General features: G+C 43.4%; 1 protein-coding gene and 1 long non-coding RNA gene across 2 annotated transcripts in view; one reads left to right on the plus strand and one right to left on the minus strand.

Moving 5' to 3' along the window:
• Nucleotides 1–1,906: 1,906 nt before the first annotated feature.
• The window catches only part of LOC6537453, a 45,769-nt gene continuing 29,047 nt past the window's right edge, over nucleotides 1,907–18,628 (minus strand). The window contains exons 3-7 of the mRNA XM_002097973.3: nucleotides 14,704–14,918; nucleotides 13,126–13,261; nucleotides 9,192–9,325; nucleotides 3,069–3,354; nucleotides 1,907–2,960 (exon numbers count right to left, since the gene is read on the minus strand). Coding sequence (XP_002098009.1) covers nucleotides 2,614–2,960; nucleotides 3,069–3,354; nucleotides 9,192–9,325; nucleotides 13,126–13,261; nucleotides 14,704–14,918 — 1,118 coding nt within the window. The 3' untranslated portion in view covers nucleotides 1,907–2,613. The remainder of the gene's footprint in view (nucleotides 2,961–3,068; nucleotides 3,355–9,191; nucleotides 9,326–13,125; nucleotides 13,262–14,703; nucleotides 14,919–18,628) is intronic.
• Nucleotides 6,351–8,589, plus strand: LOC120321751. Its single transcript, XR_005561468.2, has 2 exons — nucleotides 6,351–6,945; nucleotides 8,020–8,589. It is a non-coding gene; the product is annotated as an uncharacterized LOC120321751 (long non-coding RNA).

Raw genomic sequence — 18,628 nt, forward strand, 5'->3', positions numbered from 1 at the left:
ACGCGCAGGTCGGGAGGATAACGCAGGATATCATGAGAAAGGCAAACAGAGACCTCCGGCAAACGTATCAGGAAGCGGGAATGAGAAATCAGGCAACAGGCATCAGAAATCAGAAATCAGGAATCAGGATCAACCACCAACCAGCGGCGATTGTGGCTGGGTGGAAAACATCATAAATAAATCAATTTGTAATTCGATGCGCGTAGCTAATTGATTTTAATTGTGCTCTGCGGTCTGTCAAACTCAATTTGGCTCGCTCTTTGCTGTGAGTTGTGCATTTTTGCAGGACCTTTCGCTGGCACGTACTCGCTGGTCGTCTAATGGCACGTAAATAAGCCGCGGTCCAGTATCATTCGAACGCAGGATATGTTCATGCCTTTTCCATGTTGCTGCCATCTGCAATGCAAATTAGTTGACTTCAATTAGCAGGCACTGCATCATTTTGCTGCAGTCCAGTACAGTGTTTCGCCATCAGAAATATTGGGCCGTGTCCTGCCCTGCCGAAGATATAAAGTATCTAATTGGCCCTGGCGAAACACATTTGCAATCGGAAATCATCAGGAGGGTCAGGGTTTTCAGGGAAAACATGCATGGTCCATGTGCACTGAATAATGAAAGGATCTTGTTGCGGTTTACGGGCTCGTCTCTTAATTCGTGGATTTATAGTCTTACTTCTCATTCGATTTTGTAAATTTATAACATTTGAAATTCGTTTTTATAAAGCTCAGCAAACCGAAACGTATATTTTCATGCAGTGCCAACTGCCAACTGCGAGAGTACTTCCACATTACTGCTTCTTAGCCTTTTTTAATTGTCTGCAAAATGGAATTCTGACTACGTTTGATTCCAGAACCAACATTTGTAAAAACTGATGCTTTGTGCGAGTTCAATTGGATTAGTGAAAAGAGATTGCATATTTGAGATTGCCTGGCAGAAGGTCCTTGTCGAAGTCAAGGACTTTTCAAATTTGCAACCGACACAGATCCGCATAACTTCAGTGTGTATTTTGATACATTCTGTTGCCATCAATTTCAGAATGGTTGCCATTATTTTGGTGCTTGTTTGTTCGCAATTTAATTTAAATACACAACACAGAGCACAGAACACAGAACACAGAACTTTCCAGACGCTGGGCAAACGAATGGAAATTTGAATGTATTTTTATATTTGCTCGCCTTTATTTGCTCAAATATTTTCTATCACGCACAATTCAAATGCTTCTTTCGCCATGAAACTTTATAAGCAACAACTATACGCATGTTATTTTGTGTGAGCGCTAGGGGGGATCCTTATGTATATAAATATACGTAGCACAATTATTTGTGATAACAGAGGACAGACAGAGGAGAACGAACCCTCTTGGAATAGAAATGGAAAAAGAAATGGAACGACTTCACTCGGCCGCAATTGAAAAGAAATAACAAAGCGCGCTTCAATAATTTCGGAAAAGCTGCGAGGAAAACTAGGAAGCACAAAATATAATACAAAATGCGCATGCAGAACGGAAATGGCAAAAAACGAAGGAAAAAATGCAGGAAAAGCGGAAAGGGAGTGTGCATTGCATTGTACTAGATTCCTTATTCTATATTTCTTTCACATCTTCCGCTGCGTAACGGCAAGTTTTTTCACACTTTGGCAGGCAAACTAAATGCAGACAATAACCAGAAAGGGTGGACTTTGAAGAAAAACACTCCTTTGTTGCAAAAATGTTGAGTAAGAATTCCTAACGCCAAAAATCAACAGTGAAAATTTGTTGAATCGGAAAATGCCTTGGGTCACCGGTCAGACAACCTAAGTAAATTGGAGGAAAATGGGCAAGATCTTGGAATTAGCACATTTACCTCTTCAGTTTTTAGTTCGCCTTTGGTAGATTCGTAGAAACGTGGATAATGAAAGTCCATCTAGCTTTAAAATTAACACACATTTTATTTAATTTCACCACCATTTACAATATGCCCATACAAGGCTTTGATTTATTTACTTTAAATTAAATTAGTTTAATATGTTTCATTAAATATATTTTACACACATTTCCCCTTCCCACGGATACACACCTTTGATTTCTGGCTTTGGTTTGTTATGCTGCTCTGTTTATTTCTGTGTTATTTTGCACATTAAAAGTAGAATCAGTAATTTCATGTACTTAGCATATTCTCCTCCTTTTACTCGTTTATCTCGTTCGTGTAAACATTTATATTTGAATTGTGTATGTGTCCTGCTTTATAGGTTTTAAACTCTTCTGTTCTGCTGTCCAACCTCCGGTTTTCTTCTTTATGACTAGGCTAGTTTATAAATGTTTGCTTAAACTTAATTTGTTTTTTTCTCTTTAGCTCGCTAGTAGACGCCACATCTCAAAGTGTGGTTTTTGGTGTAAAATAAGAGTTAACATGAAAAGCAGTCATCAAAAGAAGATACTTGAAATCAACGAAGTGCGGATGTTCCCTAGACCTGTTTAAATAATAAATGTATAATTTGTATCTGACTCAGTGAAAATAACTTCAAGTACGTTTAAGCCAAAAAATCGAAAGTTTGATCACTGAAATACTTATTAATTGCCCAGGTCTAGCGAACTCCCCCAATATATTTCGAATTTAACTAACTCGTAACACACGCCTAGCCCAGACCCAGATCCAGACTCTCTGTCCGTGATCCTGGCCAGGCCAGTTGCTGTCGGGACGCCTTGAAGGCGCTGCAGCTGGACACAGGAGCAGAACGCTGCTCCTTGGACTCCCCTCGCTCCTTGGAATGTTCCATCGAATGTCCGGTCGCCGGCTGCGGATCCTGGCTGCTGGCATCGCAGGGCTCGAATGCAGCCTCAATTAGCCGGAATAAACTAGCCAGCATGGCCATTATAAGCGGCGCCATGTAGACGCCGGGCAGGAGTCGCGATGCCGCCGCTGCCGAGGTCGAGAAATACGAGCTCAACAAAGACTTGAAGCTCGTGTCGGATGAGAGCGTGACTGCGAGTGAAAGAGCGAAATAGCGAAAGAGCGAAAGAGTCGGCGAAAAACCGGAAACGGAAGTCAGTTGGATCTGGTGTAATTGACTGGCGGCTATCGTACACTTACCACGTGCCGGTACCGGATCCTTTTGCGGAGTGCCCAGCTCGATTTCCTTAAACTCCTGGTATAGTTCTCCGATTTGCGCCGAACAGCGCAAAAGTAATCCGCCGGGATTCGCATTCGGTGCATAAGCCGGTCCGCCATGTCCGTAAACCGAGTTCGGCCCGTAACCGTTATTGTAAACCGGATTCACGCTGGAGAAGTGAATGCCCTGCAGTTGCATCTTCAGCGAGATCCGCGTGGCAATCAGATTATCGATGGTGCGAATGTACTCGATGTCCACATTGCTCATCTATAAGAAGAAAAACATGAAGCATTACAACTTTATTTAATTACATTTCTGTTTTCACTACAGCCAAGGCTGTTGTTTTCCCTATGTTCCATATCTAAGATACATATTTAGCTAGATAATACTTTAGCAAGTTGGTTTTTGGACTCAAAAAATGCACAAACAAAGCATACATATCATATTAGTTTAATTTATTCAAAGCAGTTTGGGTGTTGCTAAGGAATTACACAGAAAAATCTGTAACAATCTATATCTAACCTTGTTCTTTTAAAACATTTCATTATTGCGAGCAAAAAGTGCTTTTCGTTTTATGCACTTTTCGCCCAATTCCCTAAAGTTCGCTTTTCAAAAGTGCCATCTTGATTTAAAGCCTCGTTTCTCTCAGTGTTCGGGCAGGCGTATACAAGGGGATTATAATTTTAGACTGCGCCTGTTTATTTTACGCTCGCAAATGCATTTGCATATTTTAAGGCGCTCGAGGAGACTGCGGCGAGGAGAGGCCTTAGCATTTGGCAACGTTTAGCCCTCACGCTCGTAATACTTTTGTTTGTACTTCTCCTTTTGGCCGTTTGGATGGACCGGGCCGTTTGGAAGGAAAAAACTTTTGCCAGCCAGCATCTTGTCGCCATTTGCAAGTTGGCACAGTTTGCCAAAGAGCAGTGGCGGCGGGGGAGCGCTTTTCCAGGGGGTTTCGGAGGAGGAGGAGTATCTGAGTATCTGGGTAGTCAGGGGATTTGCCACATGTGCTGGGAGACACTTCTGTATGCATGGAAATTATGTATCAAGGAACTTTATCTGTGTTAATGCAATGCAGCAAAAAGCAGCGGCGTCTGAGCACAACACAAACACACAAAAGGATGAAAAAACTGAGTTAGAAACTTTGCCCGACGGAAACATGCCCTTCAAAATAAAAACACCCATACCTACACCAATATGAACTTAAACTTAGAATGCAATGAAACAGAGTAATGGCCCTGAAAAACTTGAAGAAATGTAAGATAAGATTTTATCACCTATTTCCATTTATTGCCTAGTAAATTGCAAACCTATTTTATTTTGTAAGAAGTAGTAGAGTACGAAACATAAAACAAATACCCCAAAAATAATTTATTTTTTCATCAAGATTTTTCAGCAATTCCTTTCCTGATGCTAATATTTTGTCCTAAAATGCTCCTAATGTTTTTCAGAACATTATACCCTCTCCTCTCCAGAGTGACAGAAAAAATCCCACACAATTTCGCACATTAGTGGCTGCAAGGACAGCCGGCAGGACATGGGCAGGACATTCTACATGGAACTGGGGACATGCTATAGTATACAGCCAGCACAGCAATGCCTGTCCAAAAAAAAAACGAAGAGGGCCAAAACTGCGTGGCATTTGACGAAAGTTTTCGCCAGTTTGGTGCAGGCCTTGCCACCTTTTCAGAGCCTTTGGTTCGGCGGATTCCTTTACCTTTGCCGCTTGGATTCGTATTTCTTATGCGCCATTTCTGCTTTTCATTTGGCCTGCATCCGTATTGGTCCGTATCCGCATCCGCATCAGCATCAGCATCCGCATCGTCATCCGCAGCCGGATCCGAATACGAATACGAATACGAATCCGGATCCGTTTCTATACCCCAGGCCACGTCCATGTCCTTGCTGCGTAAGTCCACTTTATTTGCGCCAGCTCTAAGATGCTTAAACTTGCATTTGGCTTAAATGCTGCCAGCAGCTCCTTCATGCGAGAACAGCTTTTATGCTTAATGGCAGTTATTTAGTGCAATTCACTGTAAAATTGTTGCCATAGGAGAATCTGCCACTCGCCATCGCCATCGCCATCGCCAAGTCTCTTTCCTCTGTGTGTGCAAAAGGATTTGCGCTTTGATAAATAATTTTTACCCATACGCATGTGCATGCCAAAAAGCAGATGTTTAAGCAGCAAAAGTTCTTCTCCACTTCCGTATTTTTCTTGCCAGCATCTATTATTTTTTCAACTCGACTCGACTCTCTCTCTGCATACGAGGAAAATTATATATTTTTAGTAGTTGTCTCTGTAGAATTTAGGCCCAAACTTATGTGCGAAATTCGGCAATGGTTGCACTTCGTGCATCAGTTTAGCAGCACTTTTTGGGAAATTGTCAAAACTAATGGAGAGTGGGTGCCAGATAAGCCAGAAATAAAGCTGCTTTATGAGACATGCTTTGCATTGCCTGGGTGTCGTTCATTTGGAACCCATTCGAGTAATCCGCCTTTTCTTCGTATTTATGGCTGAAACACTGCACTTTTGTTCTTAGCCAAGTGCTAATTTCTGAAAACGCTTACCTCTACAATAAGGCCACAGCATTTAGCCAGAGAATAGACAAGCTTGGGATCATTCAGATTCCGTTTGAAAGTGATTGCTTATTTTATGGCATTTAGCTAATCCTTAAGTCCTTTTTTCGGTTTTCAAGCCATTGCACGCAGCTTGAAGGTAAATACTGATTTTAAATATTTAAATTCAAAATTCCTATAAAAGCTTAAGAGCTTAAGAGAGGCCCCTTCTAGCATACTTTTTTTTTGGGAAAACAAGACTGAATTACATTTGAAATTCGGGTTTTTACCCAATTTTTCTCCCATGACACTTGGTCTGCAGGCATAAATTTTCATACGTTCGATGAACCGAAGCCCTGGTGACTCCGCCCTCTCAGACGATGCAAAAATACAATAAATATATTTTATATTTCATCCAATATAGTGCACAATTTGTCCCTCAGCCCCTCATGTATGTATGTTTTTGTGTGTGCAATGCATTGCCAGCGTATCAATAACAAATAAATTGTGGATAGCACTGCAATATCTCTGCAAATGGTTACTGGTAACTGGTAACTGGAAGCTGGTTTACTGGCTGCCAAGAAGAGTGCGCCAAAGTATGTCGTATACATGGGATGGGCAAAAAACTATGGCACAAAGGAGTCAGCCAGCCAACTGCTGGCTGCGAAGCTTTTTTCAATTTTCCGCTAAATTTGGCAGGGCCTAAGTGCTATTTGTCTTCATTAATGCGAATGCGCCTAGAACTTTGGCAAGCTACCCAGCAAGATTCCGACGCTCTTCAGTCTCCGTTCGTTCAACCCTGATGATGGCAAATTCTGCGTGGCATTTTTAAGCCGACGCCAAATGACATGCAGCAGTTATTAATTGGCAATTTACATGCCGAATGATTAATGCCTGGGCCCCACAGGGCGGAAACAGCCAGGAGACCGAAATGGAGCCGCAGCAGCAGTCTTAAACCGAAGGCACATATGTCACCGGGGGCAAAGTAAAGGTGCACTCGCGGGCAAGAGCATAGCTCGCTTGTGTCGAAAAGGTCTTATTACATTGGTGTTATGCGTCAATTAAAGAACTTTGTAGGTATTCATTTATTTAAAAATAATCTGTTCGACCTTTGATAAAAATGTTTACTAGTTCTAATTTAAATGCAGAGTAATCTCAGAATTACTTTTCATTTCTGTTAACTATTTCTTAAGTACATCTTTCAAGACACAGCCTGCAATTTTCTCCCTTCCTTATTGGAACCATGATATGTTGACCGCTGCTGTTCCTGTGTGGAAATGCTTTTCCGGGCTTTGGCAGTGGGTGAGTTTTGGGTCCAGACCTCTTGCAAATTACTCCTGTGGCATTTCACCGCAAAAACTTTTGTCAACAGAAAGTTGTGGCTCCTTGCCGGCGCACCTTTTAACGTAAACTTTGCAGGAAATGTCGGAAGTGCCTGAGTGTGTGTGTGTGTGCCCAGGGTGTGTGTGTGTGCTTCCGACCACGCACACCCTTCCTGCTTGCCCCCTCCCCCCCTTGCCATGTTGATTTGCACAGCATGAAATATTCATTTGTTTCCTGTGATCGGCAATTGTAATATATCTTCCTCCTGCGGTATCGTTTTCTACTCAATTTTAGTCAATGTCTGCCACGTTTGCTTACTGTTTGTTGTCTCACAGCCAATGGTTGCCATTGGTTGCCACTGCCAAAAGTTCTCGGTGTCCTTGCAGCTCCTTGTGCCTCATCTAGTCCCCTGCAAAGCCCCCTCCCCCCCTTTAGCCCGCAACAGCGCAACCGCACAGCATCATTGGCATTTGGAGAGGCATTGCCGATAAGCTATCATTTCATTTCCAGGCAACACAACCCGTTTGAATATTCTCCCCAAAATTCCCCCTTCGTAACGGCAGCGAGTTATTGCGGCGAAAATGATTTGAATTCATTTATCATGTTTAATGCGAGATTGCCAACTGCGCTTCTGGAATGTGGCAACCATTTTTCAACAGCATTGACATGAGTACAGCGTTTCCCAGACTAATAGAGAGCCCTTCCTTAAAGAGGAGTTAATAAAATCAGGACAACCATTCTAGCTTAATTCTGTGAAAAGAGCTACCTTAAAGGCTTTTCGGATAACAAAATATTCTGCTAGAAAAAGAAAATGTTAACTTTCAAACATTTGATAGGAATTTCTGATTACTAAAATATGTGTAAATATTTGATAAAAGAGTAGCTTTCCTTTATTTGAGTTCATAGACAGGTACAAGACATAATCCCATGGAGATCGCACACGCACTCGCTTGGTTGCAACCGCAATCCAATTGGAAGCTTTTATGATAGAAAATTATGCATTCATACTAAACTAAGCCCCAGCCATAAACAATTTTCCCAACCGCTCAGCAGGACTCATCTTTAGCATAGCAAACAGCTTGAAAATCAAAAGGGACGATTATGCAGTTGCACTGAAGTCCTTTGAATGGAGTGGAGTAAAGGGAACGTGGGCAACCAGTTAGGCACGTGGATTCGGGATACACAGACTCCTTAGTTTTGAGTTTCGAGCTTCGAGTGCCTCTGGCCCAGACAACTACCCTTTTCAACCGCAAATAGAGCGAGCAACAGAGGCAGCAGAGGCATCGCCTTGACCGATTCTGAACCTGAACTGCTCTTGACATCCGGGCCTGGGTCGAAATTATAAGCAGGAAAATAAAGAGGAGCGAGCATGTGGCATGCATATTCATAAAATTGCACTGGAACCGCTCGCAGGACAACAATGGCAACACGACAGCAACCAAAAGTGAAAATCCAAGGAGTGACAGCCATGAGAGTTGGGAAGGCGCCGTCGCACAGATGCTACTGCTTCTTATCCTCAGTGCTGACGTGCTAGCTTCTTGTACACATTTCTTATTTAAGATTAATTTATATATCACTTTTAGTTTCCAACTTCTTAATATATGGCATGGTGACAAAAGAAAATTATCATTGCTAATTACAAATCAATAGCTGTCGTTCTTAGTAATTTACATCAGTTTTAGCTGCCAAACTTGCACATCACTGACACTGGCGCTTTGAGTGTGCTACCGCATAGAAATCTGTATTCACAGTAACTAAATGACAAAACGGGCATTCGGGCCACAGATGCGACCGAGTCTTCCTCTTTTGGCCTCCTCATATGCATTGTTAATACACATGACAATCCTCACGCTCGCTGGCAGGCTGTGAAATTGCGCATACGCCACGTTGACGGATGGACGAGCCCCCAAGGCAAATGCTTGCAAAATAAACCACAAAAAAAGAAAAGCAAAATAAAAATAAGAATAAAAAAACAAGCCGGAGCAGAACCCTTTTGATTAAAGTCTTGTCCTAGCCAATTTTCATGTTCATTTCTCAGCAGGATAGACAAGCCACTTCAAAGGATCTGCTCGGCTAACACGAAATAGCCGCTGACCCGCTGTCAGATTTGAATTCCGCTCTATCCGGGAACATGAAATAAATTGAAGACGACCAGCCGGCCGGGCAGGTCGGTAATAATTCATTGGAGTGATTGCGGAGTTGAAAGTTGTGTTGCAAGTACTCACCACCAAGTTGTTGATGGTGAATGTGAGTTCTGCCCGCGGACGCGACGGCGGAGTGCTGCAATTGGCCCGCAGGACATCGCCGGGCTCGTAGCGTGTGTGTTCCGTGAAAACCTGCGGACGCTTCTCGGGCAGCTCTGAAAAACAGGGAGAATAATACGTTTAGTTTTACTAACATAATAGAGCAGGACTCTGAATTGTGAAAATCACTTGCCAAATAACGGCATTTGTGAGAGCTCTTTTGTACAAGTTGGATAAAATTAAACAAACTAAAAGAATGTGTTGAGAACAATTGAATTACAAACCCCCGTGGCTTCGCGCTTTGAGTTTCTGATATTTGAAGCCCAGCTGCCCATTGTCTATTTCCAATATGAACATTTTTTTAGATTCTATTACTTTATTATTATATTTTGTCTATACTGCTGCTGTTGAAGGAGGAATTTAATTAAAGCCCTGAGCCATGAAAGATGACAATTTGGGTGCTTTCGTTTTGGAATGCGGGGAAGGGCGCAGGCTAGTACAATTCAATTAGCTGACCCAGCGGACACAAAACACATTAATAGGCGCATAAGTGCAGTCGAAGACCGGGAGACCCTTCAATCACAACCGCAAGCCGAAGATCCTGGCACTCGCCACGCCTAACTTTTTAATTAAGTCAACCGGGATGTGGAGCCTGGATGGATGGGAAGGACTACCACAAGACCGGGAGAGAGAGAGAAACAAAGTAACTAATGAAGAAAGTAATTTCCATGACAAAGGCGGCGCCAACTTTGCTCTTTTTCCCGCCCCGAGGCAACTTTCTGCTTTCAGGACCTCTGTGTGGTGGCTCGCTTTCTAATCCCCATGCTCTCTTCTGCTTTCTTGCTCGCCTGCGCTTTTTGCCTTGCAGATTCTGACCTTTTTACGGACCAGCATCGAATGCCTCTTTGCCGGGCTTTTGCTTCGCCTTTGCCTTTGAGACTCCGCCGTCAAATGCCCCCTAATGAGGGTCAGTCTGCGAGTGCACACTGTCCTAAAGAGCTACAGCTTTGCACGGAACACATGGGCAATCCTTCAACAAGGATATTCAGTTTCTTGTATCAGGCAGCCATGACAATTTGTAAAAGTGAATGCATTTTACTTGATCACAAGGTGCAGTCAGCATTAGTTTTGAATACCATACTTAGTTTATTACAAAAAATTACATCGAATTAATAGAGAGCTCTGCATATTTTCTGCAAGGAATTTAGTCAACAACTTTTGTATCTCGACCAGTGTAGGTCCGTCCCTTCGAACTTAATTTAGCAGCTGACCAGCCTACTTTGCACTTGGTTTTAGCCTCGACTCGTGTCATTAAGTTATTAAACTTAAGGCTGCCCAAATGTTTGCCAACTATAAACTTTTGACTTGTGCCAGCCGAAGAAGACGACCTGTGATGGGGGCTGTGACTTAATGAAAGCCCGAATTAGCATAACTTTTGGGGCCGGGCCACCCATTTCCAAGCAGCCCACTCACACCACCCACCACCCACTACCCCCGTGGTGTCCTTGAAGCCGGCTGAATGCCTTGAATTGCCCGCCCCGCAAGGACAAAGTGTTTATTTTATGTGCCACGCCGACGTCGAGACCTCCTTTCAGTGGGCTCCTCGCCGTATCCCTGGATCCCTGGATCCTTGGGCCGCAATCTGATTGCCACTTGAGCTCATTAACACACGATTAAACCTCAGAGTTATTTACACCGAGGACGAAGCGGCTGCATAAGCGAATGAGTGCGCACAACTAAACCTGGCCAAAAGCAGCCAGCTGACTCTGACTCTGACTCGTTGCATAAAACATCAGGCGGCCAGCCATCGGGAAAACTATGCGCTGAATCGATGAAATTAAAGCGCAAGTTTACGCAGATGAGATGGGTGTCAGTCGTTAAAGCCAAGAAAATCTGATTTACCAAAGAAATACAAGATGGGGCGCTGAGAAAAAGCGTGTGCCACAAATTAGGAGGGTTCTTTAGCAGAATAAAATCTTGATTCAAGCATTCAGAAAAACTAGTTCAAGTATTTGATTTGCTTCTGGTCAAAGTTAAAAATATATTAAAGTTTTCTAGGCTAATTGCGAATATTTGTCTTGTAGTTTTCGCTCTGTGTAGAAACAATATGGTGTCCGTGGCTGTTTCTGCCTGCTGTGGGCTACAGTAATTTATTGTTTAGCCGGCAAGTTATTGGGGTTTTAGTGTCGACGACATTAGGCCTAAGCCGCAGAAGCCTACAGCCGAGCACCCAGCGAAACGAACTTACAGAACCCGCAAGATATAGATACAGATACAGAGGGGAAACCGCCAAAGCCCGAGATTTGAGGCTGCTAGTGGGCTAGTGGGCTGTCAGTGTGTCAGTTCCCAACTGGCTTATCCAGCATTGATGTATGTTTGGTGGTCCCAAGGACCGAGGACCCACGACCAGTGAGCAACCAATTAAATGCCGCAGCCCGTAATGAAACTTTAATCAGTTTGGAGGCGTCCTTGAGCGCGGCCTCATGAATTTAAAGTAAATACACAAATACACGATCAAAGGCTTTAATCCCCAGATGCTAGTTACGCAAAAGCGGCCAATTAAATGGGCTAAATGCGGCGTTAAATATATAGTAGACGGCTGGCGGGGGGGCAAAGCCATGGCGGTGGCAGATCCAAAGGCAATGGCAATCTAATAAAGGCCAGGCCAGAACGGCAGACATCTGAATGTTTAATGCCGGGCAACAAGCAGCCAGTGAGCCAGTGAGCCATTAACCCAGACGAGCTCTCAATCAAACACACGCACAAACACAGCGGGCCTTCCCCTCTCAGAAAGAAGGACCCTCAACCCTCGACCATCGAAGGGTTTCAGGACATGGCGGGGTGTGGCAAATAAATCCTGTCCAGCAAGTGGCATAAAAATCAGCGAATAAAGCACAATTTAGCTGTCGGAGCGCATTTCTCGAATGCTTGAGGCCAAGCGGATAGAAAGATTAACTCCGACGAGCGCTGAAGCTGCGCCATCGATTTAGGTCGCATTACGCATACGCCCCATAGCCCCACAGCCCCATATGGCTGCCGAGTCCCACACAAAACAAGCACAAGTGGAGGCCACATTGTTGTGCATCGCAGAGTATGCACTAGGGACAAAGGGGCTGCCGTAAGTTGTGTGTTTAATTCAAGGAGTAGCACACCTGGCTCGGCATTTATAAGCAAATATATTTCAATGCTAGCTTTTAAAAGGATAAAAAATCAATACAAAATAAACAAAAATTTGAAATAAACTGAATTTCTTAATTTCCAGCTCCTATATGTATAGCCAAATAAAATTCCTAGTGTATCACAAAGGACAAATAATTGTTACGCCGAAACGGACTGGCGGCCATTGGATTTCATGACCCTGGCACGCTGATTAAATTCGTAATTCAGAGCGCGGCGCTCCACGCTCATTTAAAGCGCATAAGGCCGTGAAATGCGTGGAGCACAGGTAAGACTACCAAATGACCCCCAGACAGGTGCCCCCCACCCAGAAGCACCCAGTACCACCCAGTACCACCACCTAGCCATTGAACCCGCGCCTCATTGCCGGCAAACCCGCTTATCTGGCAAAGACGAAATGGCCTGTTAATGACGCAATTTTCAGCGCAAAACTTTGGCAACCAGCAGAAACATCTGCTGCGACCTTGGCCCCGGCCAAAAACAAATTGCCAAGAAGGCGAAAAACTTTATCTCCCGGTCCCGGTCGAAGAGCAGCCACAGGATTTGCGATTCTGGACTGTGGACTGTGGATACTGAACTCAGCCACGGAACGCTGACCGACGATCAAAGGCGGGTAATGTCAAAGGCTATACGAAAGCCGAAAGAGCTGATACACTCGCTCGCCCGTCCGCCGCTCCTTTGAAAGCTTTTAAGCGCACTTTAGGCCAATTTGGTTGAATCAGCTTAGAGTCAGACTTACCAACAACTTGCATGGTGTCCACTGCGGTGGCCGTCGAGAAGAGCGGTGCGTCGGCGGTCACTTCGCATGAAAAGTTGCCAGAGAGACCGAATCCCACGTTGCGCAACAGCACCTGTGTGGCATTGGAGCTGCTTACCTGTTGAGCAGAAGAGCAGATGCAGTATTTAATAAGAGCAATATCCAGTGCAATAAAAATTATGTTAATGTTTAAGCTGGCTTTCGCTTATCCTTAAACGTCTTCGTAGGAAAGAACACTACTAAAACTATTACTATACCGCACAAGCTCTACTTTTAGTGGCAAGAAAAACGTACATTTCTGCACTTAGGTTTGTAAGGTACTTTGTATTTTCTTTTTTTCCGCCAAAGAAGCCATGTTATGCTTTATTCTGCGCTTGGAAAAACTATAAATCGACACCCACCTGCCATCGCTCAGCTGTCCGCAATCTGACATCGAGACCAACAAAGAAATGCACTTAAATTTATTAAAACAGCTTAAAAAACAAACAAATACAAACTCAACCACCAGACAGGCGAGCAAAAGGAACGACAAAAATTGCCTTCGGCTAGGTAAAATAAAAGTTTTCGATGACAAAACGCAAAAAACATCAGGCGGTTGGGTGTACAAATAAAATAAAAAAGAGAGTACATACAAAAACTAAAGATAAACTCGCTGGCACAAACTCAATAGCCTGATGAAATATTTAGCCAGATTCGGAGCAACTTTATCGAAGCAACGAAATTGCAGGGACCCCACCAGCTACCCCCACTAGCCCACCATCGGCTGGATAAACTTTTTCAATAATCCAGCCAAAGTAGAATTACCCCATCCGAGACTCAATTCTCCGACCTCAGCCTCAACCTCACCCTCATCCTCTGCCTCATCCTGAGTCTGTTCGTCCTCATCTCCAGCCAGCCACGCCCCTTTTCGCTCGGCAGATTGCAGTTTTTGCAGGTGGGCGACAAAACTCAGACGCAGCATGCAAAAATTTAAATGAAATTTTTGCCGCAGATAGCCGCGCGTTGATAGCGCCCACAAAAGCTGGCATTCCGACGGCAGGCATCCGCATCCTGGCGGCCAGGTGTCCCCTGGCATTTTTTGAATAACCGCCAATAACAATAAAACTGCCAAACTGAATATGCATGAGCGGAAAGTTTAAAATATACAATATAAATAAATGCAGTGTGCGCGCAATTAAGGACATCAAAGTGGATCCTCGCTGGTTGCCTCCTTTCACACTGACTGAGTCGAAGGGTACGGTTCAGAGATCTTTGAACTTTCCTGGAAAAGCCAGTTCCCATTTCAATCAGCTTAACAAATGTGGTGTTGTAGTTTCAATGCCTTTTAAATTCTATAGGTAAGTAGTAGGCCTACCACATTTTATTTATGCTATGCTATTTATATGCCATTTGCTATTTACAAACTAATTAATTAAGCGTACCTTAAACTTTTTAATAAATACAAAATATATATTAATCACAAAATATGTGGAATTCTAAATTCATGAACTAGGGTATAACTTTATTTGGTTGCAAACCTATATACCTAATAGTTACTTTGTAATTAAAATGTATACTTACATCCACGTGAATGCCGGGAAACGGAAACACTTTCGTGTTGGGAAACTCGCCGGGCGTGTAGCGGTAGAACTCCAGCTGGCCACGGTAGAACTTGGCCGAGTACAGTGGAGCCCCCTCGAGGTCGTACATGCAACGCAGCACCACATGCTGGCCCCGTCGCACCGCCGGTGGTTCGATTATTAAATTGACATTGCGCAGCGCGCATTCGACGAGCTCTGAAAAGACAGAAACGTATATGGTGATGTGAAAAAACGGTGATGGAATTACGTGCGAACGCAAAGCCGGGGGGATTCCAATTTAGTGTATTTATTTTAATAAATTATTGAAATATTGTCCCAAAGCGGACTTTCCTGCGACACTGATAACACATAATCCGGCGCTTAACTGCACCGCAATTGCTTGCATTTCAGTTGCAGGCGTTTTGCAGTTGGCATTGGTTTTCGCGGTGTTGGGTTCGCCGGCGGGCAAAATGCTTAAAATGGCATGCAAATATGCTGAAAACTCAATTTAGCTGGTCAGTTTTTTTCGCTACTCTTTTGTTATATGGAGTCGTTGCGACAATAGCTTGTTTTTATAAGCTTACCAAAAAACATGATCAATAGTAAATTATAGTTTCGGAAACGCTTGCATTTAAAAATTATTTTTAAAAAGTCAATACAACAGCATTAGAATTGAATTTACATTTAAGAGTATTTAAAATGCCAGGCAGCTTGTTTTTGTTCGTGTTTCTTGTCAATTGATTGTCATATTTGGCGCTTAAATGATTTATAAATATTTTTTTCAGACTTCGAAAGCTTGATAGATTATGGTGGGATTTTGCGGGGCCAGTTATGCAAACGAATATTACTAAATGGTGAATATTAAAATAAAAACCGCTGTCCATTTGTAAGCCCACACTAAGATAGCGTTTTATTGTAAAACAAAATTCCAATAGAAGTGCCAAACTAAAATTGTGCATTATGACATAAATCATTGGAGGGCACGCTTCATATTTAAGACAAACACTTAGCCAGATTTATGGACACTGGGCTCGAGTTTTTCGCGACCTTCACTTGCTTGGGCAATTTTCCTGCTTGCTCGCCAACTTTTATTAATTACCAAACAATCAACGCCAATTTCCGGCAACTTTATGACCGCCCATTTCAGAGTCGTTTGTCAACAAATGCGTAGCATAATTCAAGGCGCCCAGGCAGTGGTGAGTGCCTCTCCCTCTAACCCACTGCAGTGGGTTAGCTGGCCCAATGGCGCTATCCCGCTCTGGAACTGGTGTTTTACAAGCGATTGCCAGCATTTCCAACATAGCCTAACAAGGCACTCAAAAATTTTTTATATCTTATTTGGGTCACATTTCATGCGGCTGTGCCCTTAAGAATAATGGCACATAATTTGCGGCTTTCCCAACAGTCCCTTTGTGGGTGAGAAGAGAGGGAAAATGAGGGGAGGAGCGGGAAAAGCGAGAAAAGCGGGAAAAGCCGAGAAAAGTCCGTGGAACGCGAAGCAAGGATTCGGTTCCTTGTAAATCTCTCGCGAGGCAAATAAAATAAAATTGTTTTCATTCTTTTTCTACATGCCAGCTGTGCGTAATTCATTACCTTCGGGAGTTCTTTGCATATCGGGCGATATCTTTTGCGACTGCATGGAAAATGGCAGGGAAAATCAGCAGAGTTTTCATTATGCCAATGCCGCTGTCGAGCTGAGCTGAGCTGCCCTTTAACATTTACTCTATTTGCAGGCTGTAAAATGAATTCTTGCACATTGACCTTAATGACCAGCGGGGCTGGCCAGGATAATTGGCCAACTGCCTCTGTGTCCTGGCCAGGGACACCGGTGCCTGGGCAACAGTAAATTGCAAAATAAAGAAGGCTGGGAATTAAAACGCATTGTATGGACTTTAAATTACTCTGCACGGGTAGGAATATCTTCAGGAAAACTTCTTCTCTACGCATTTGGATTATGCTTCAGTAAATGTGTGAAAATAATACTATTTTCCATGTACTAGTACTGAAAAATATTTGTTTAGTTGTTATGTAAATTGTTTCTTTTTTAAATGAGCCTCGACAAAAGTTATATACCCCTAATCTGTGCTGGTACTGCGGTGCAAAAACACCTGCCTTAAGTTAAGCAGTACCTTAAAGTCCCTGCTAGCCGCATAAATATTTGCTCACTGAAATCGAAAATTCCGCTTGTTTGCCAATTGAAAATTGGAAAGTGTAGTTGCCGGATCCCGCCCGCTGAGAGTTTTCCCAGCTTGCCAAGCTTTCCCAGCTTTTCCAGTTTTCCGGACCAAAAAAGCAGCAGCAGCAACAGCAACAGAAGCGGCAAAATGCAACCGCAAATACTTGCTTATTGCTCGGAAAACTTTGCTTGTTAGTGTTTAGGTGCAGGAAGATGCAGCAAGAAATCATAGCACACAGCCAGGGTGCTGGGGAAAACCCAGGGAAAACCTGGGGAAAAGCAACAGAGCAATGGAGAGCAGCCGAACAATGTCTATAAATCCACACGCACACTCCAGATATAGTTGGAAAGGTAAAAAGTTTGTGCAAAAGTCACATATTTGTTCGATTCTGCTAAGTGCCAGCTCACAAGTGCCTTGTCCTTATCCTTTTGCGATTTGTTTACATGGCAGCAAAGTAAGGACCCAAAAAAAAAGCAGCCCACCTTTGCTGGAGTGCGGAATATCGTTCTGGATTGAGGATTTGCTCACCTGCTAAATATCAATGCACCTGGCTTGTTTGTTTCCATACTCTTTGTACTGCTCGCAGTTCTTCTTTGTCAGCAACTGCCCTTTCACTTCTCGGGCCAGTGGACGCTTTTCACGCTCTTTTCACAGCACTTTCCTGCCCTTTTCTTTTATTGTTTTCCAATCTGGCCGGAGTGCGTCATTCGTCGAAGCCGCAAGTGATACCAAATTGAAATTAGTTGCCCTTTCTACCGACTTTCCCGGGCGATTGGTGAACTTTTGCGGAAAACACAGATGATGCAGGAAAAGTTTATGCACCTCTATTCCACTGGGACACAAGTTATCTTCACAGATGAAGTATAATATAGAGTTTAGCTCTTGTTAAGTACAATTGTTATTTGTATTGTTATCTATGTATATTGAAAGTACCTCATGTAAATCATGCCCAAGAAATAGAGTATTTCTCTCTGTGCCACAAGATACCTAAAAAAGGGGACTAAATTGAATTTTTGAGCCCTGTATATTAGTTTTAGTTGTGAACTGATCGATTCCCTTTGAAGAGCCGCCCTGAACTGTGTTCAATTTGTTGCGAGTTTCGAATTGCTTGACAAACACTGCGCTCGCTTACGAAATCCTGAGGTCCTGAAAACATGGCAGGCAGCCAGGCAAACGTGAGGCCGATTTGGAGTGGGTCGATATGATGAATATCACAGCATAATAATTTGCAGAGTCGCTTTCATATCAAGGGAGGCCGAAAACAAACAAGTACCAGTACCAGGCCAGCTGGCATGTAATATCTATGTGCATTCATGTGTACGTGTGGGTGGCATTGTCTCGGTATTTAATAGGCTTTTGTTGCAGCTTTCCAATGGAAATGGAGGTGGAGATGGAGGTGGAGGTGGAGAGTCCCGCTTTGCTCCTTGCCATGCTTGTTTGCCCTGGATCTCCCACTCCTCCGCTCCTGTTGCTGTTTCGGTTTCCCACCAGCGTCCTTATTGCACGGCTGCCAGCTCATTGAAAGATTTATCATTCACCAGAAATAGCAGGTTCTCGCATAGGAGTGGGTGGCCCGAGAGCAGATTGGCGCACTGAGAGAAATGGGGTTTGGGAAATGGGAATTTAAGAAGATGTCTAGTACGCTTTTGTTTGTTATAGTCCTAAATTGCAGCACTTTAAATTAACTGCTGACCTTAAAAAGAGTATTTACTTAATTAATGATTTTGGATTATATATAAGTATTATACT

The sequence above is a fragment of the Drosophila yakuba genome, chromosome 3R (assembly GCF_016746365.2).
Source record: "Drosophila yakuba strain Tai18E2 chromosome 3R, Prin_Dyak_Tai18E2_2.1, whole genome shotgun sequence".
Lineage (NCBI taxonomy): Eukaryota > Metazoa > Arthropoda > Insecta > Diptera > Drosophilidae > Drosophila > Drosophila yakuba.